General features: G+C 38.2%; 1 protein-coding gene across 2 annotated transcripts in view; it reads right to left on the bottom strand.

The window, feature by feature from the left end:
* Positions 1-3,625, bottom strand: part of AKAP9 (A kinase (PRKA) anchor protein 9) — a 174,353-nt gene that overhangs the window by 140,412 nt on the left and 30,316 nt on the right. For both annotated transcript variants that reach the window (XM_011963235.1, XM_011963236.1), the window contains exon 2: positions 1,447-1,704. In XM_011963235.1, coding sequence (XP_011818625.1) covers positions 1,447-1,704 — 258 coding nt within the window. The remainder of the gene's footprint in view (positions 1-1,446; positions 1,705-3,625) is intronic.

The following is a 3,625-nucleotide window of genomic DNA, read 5'->3' as shown; positions in this document are numbered from 1 at the left end:
TTCTATACATGGATAATGAACAATCAGAAAATAAAGTTAAGAATACAATTATATTTAGAATAGCAGTAAAAAGCAGTAAAATGCTTAGAAATAAAACAGCAATAAAACGCTTGGTGGCCAGGCATAGTGGCTCATGCCTATAAATAATACTTCACAGGCATAAGCACTTTGGGAGCCAGAGCAGGAGGATCGCTTGAATCTCGGAATTCGAGACCAGCCTGGGCACAGAGTGAGGCCGCATTTCCACAAAAAAAATAAAAACAAAATAACAAAAACAAAGCCAAGTACGGTGGCTCATGCCTGTAATCCCAGGATTTTGGGAGGCCAAGGTGGGTAGATCTCCTGAGCTCAGGAGTTTGAGACCAGCCTGGGCAACATGGCGAAATCCCATCTCTACCAAAAATACAAAACGTTAGCCAGGTGTGGTAGCATGCACCTGTGGTCCCAGCTACTCAGAAGGCTAAGGTGGGAGGATGGCTTGGACCGGGGTGTCAGAGGTTGTAGTGAGCCGAGATGGTGCCACTGCACTCTAACCTGGGTGACAGAGTGAGACCCCATCTCAAAAAGTAAATAAATAAAAATTTTTTAAAAATGTTTGAGAGTATATTTAACAAAACAAATGTAATACATTTACACTGAAAACTACAAGATAACATTAAAAAAAACTAAAAACCTAAATAAATAAAAAATCCTGCATTCATAGGTTGAAAATTTAATATTGTTAAGATGACGAAACAGATTCAATACAATCCCTGTCAAAATCCTTGGTGTTTTTAATGCAGAAACAGAAAAACCTGACCCTAAAATTGATACAGAAATGCAAGGCAACGACCAAAACAATCCAAAAAAGAAGAAAGTTGGAAGACTCACACTTACTGATTTCAAAACTTGTTATAAAGCTACATTAATCAAGACTTGGGGGCATAGTAGCAACGGCTAAACATACAGATCTACAGAATATAACTGAGGGAATAAATATAAACCCTCACCTTTATATTCATTGTCAGTTCATTGGGAAAAGAATAATCTTTTCAACAAATGGTGCTGGTACAACTGGATAGTCACAAACAAAAGAAAAATGAAGTTGGACACCTATCTCCCATACTAGCAAAGGCCTAATCATAGCACACTGCATATCTTTAAATCTGCCTTCTCCACTAGAATAATTTTCCTAAAGGGCAGAGACAATCATATCTATCTTTGTAACGCTGGTGCTCAATCTTTGGTGTACTGCAGTTGTTCAACAATGTTAAATTAAACTCACAAAACTCCCTCTTTGAGGTGATAAAATATTTTAGGTACGACTGTTTAGTTACCATACTACTAGAACATTCAAGAGGATATAAAAATCATGATCAAATTGTGCATAGTTGCTAATGACTGTTGTTATTATGACTACTTTACATTGAGAACCATAAATGATTAAAAATCTGGGAGAATACTTACCTCCACAGAGAAGACCTGCTCATGACTGGTTATTTCTCCACTAGGTAGAGTTCTCATTATTGTAGATTCAGGAGTCACAGTTGCTTCTACTCTCTGAGAACTATTTATGTACATTTCATCACACTGTGATTGATCAACATTCAAATCATGGTGTGCTGACACATCATGTTTACTGCTTGTCGTTTTTCTCTTTTTTTTCTGCTTCTTGGAAGGATTCTGCCCATCCGATTGAGCTTTTCTTTGTCGAAACTGGGCAAGCTAAGAAAAAAATTACCATTATTGTCAAAGATAATTTTTCTTTATTGCCACCAAGAAAAAAGCAGCTTTGGGAGTCTCTCTTTTAAAGACCAAATTATCACTAAATAAAAATGATAACAAAATAAAGAACAATTATTACAGTCTTTAATGTAACTACTGGAATGCAAAGAAACATTTCTGAATAAACCTACTGAAATATTGAGGGGTAAGAACTGAAAACATCATGTCTAAATAAAAGAAAATTCACCCAAAATTAGGCAGAATAAGGGAAATCATGCACTGTCATTCACTGCTTGGTGAGAATATAATCTCGCCAAGATTTTATTTTACTTTTACTTTCTGAGACAGGGTCTTACTCTGTCACCCAGGCTAGAGTACAGCAGCACCATCACAGCTCACATCAACCTTCTGGGCTCAACGGATCCTCCCACCTCAGCCCCCAAGTAGCTGGGACTACAGGAACATGTTATGACACCTGGCTAATTTAATTCTTGTATTTTTTTGTACAGACAGGTTTCTGCCATGTTGCCCAGGCTGGTCTTCAACTCCCGGACTCAAGCAATCCATCTGCCTCAGCCTCCCCAAAATGCTGGGATTATAGACGTGAGCCACTGTGCTAGCCAATTTCTGGATTTTAGATTATATGAAAACACACACACATACACACACGCACACACAGAGCACTAAATGAATTTGCTTTCTGGAATTTCTGGGTCTTCCATTACTGTACACTAAAAACATTTAGTTCATGCAAAAAGATTTGGCTATATGAAGTGGTCACTGCAGCCTTCTTTATAATGGGAAAAAAACTGGAAATAACTTAAATATCAAACAGCAGTGCTTTCTGGCCCTTAATCATTTACATATCATCATCAGGATTTTTGTCTTATCCTAGAGCCACCTTTATGTATCATTTGCTTAACATGTTTTAACCAATGTAGTTTTCTTATTTAAATTTATTTTAAGAACAGAGGCTTCTATTAGGTCAGTACAAAAACTGCAATTGCTTTTGCACTGACCTAATAGCCCCAAAATGGTGGCATAGAAGCAAGTTGCCTTCACTCCCCCTCACAGAAAACCAAAAACAAATATACAGTGGCTAGATTATTACTGGCAATATCCCAGAACTCAAATATGAGGAAAAAAATAGTATTCAAGACCACAGAGAAGTGAAAAAACTCTGAGCAGAAATTAAAAGAATTAGACTTTGATTTTCTTGATTCCCATTCTCCTAATCTGCCCAGCACCAAACATGGAAAATATTCCCCTGACTCAATGGTTTTTACACTGGAAAAAGTAAGATCAAGGTGGACAACCAGCTTCCCCATCAACCTGGGCTCCTTGACAGGAGATCTGTCCCTGGCTCGACTCGTGGGAAGTACTGGGAATATCTGAAGGGAGAAATATGCCTAACAGCCAGAGACAAAGTGGGAATGCAAGGCTACCATTCCTAGTCCTGAAAAACCCTGCTTTGTAACTTGGCCAAAGGAGACGCCAAATCAGACTGGCTGTTCAGCAGCATCACACTGTAAGAGGTTCATGCCACAGGTCCTCTGGGCATGAGCCCCTAGCCAGCCTAGGGGCCTTTGGGACCTTACCCATCAAGGATGAATAACACTGATTGTTTACTAGAACTGAGGCAAACTGGGGCTAAAGGCATCATATGCATTATATCATGGAGTACTGAAATGGAGGCAGTGACATACTGCAAAAATAAAAGACAACAAAATATGAAAGATTCTCTAAGCAAACACATCCAGTAAAAGCTAAAACAGGCCAGACAGAGAAGACTAGAATAAATAACAAAATCTTCACTTTAAAAACATAGACATAAAAACGCTCAATAAATTCGGTATTGATGGAACGTACCTCAAAATAATAAGAGCTATTTATGACAAACCCACAGCTAATATCATACTGA

The sequence above is a fragment of the Colobus angolensis genome, unplaced genomic scaffold (assembly GCF_000951035.1).
Source record: "Colobus angolensis palliatus isolate OR3802 unplaced genomic scaffold, Cang.pa_1.0 Scaffold605, whole genome shotgun sequence".
Lineage (NCBI taxonomy): Eukaryota > Metazoa > Chordata > Mammalia > Primates > Cercopithecidae > Colobus > Colobus angolensis.
The sequence above is the reverse complement of the archived record's forward strand: the minus strand, read 5'-3'. Positions and strand labels throughout refer to the sequence as shown.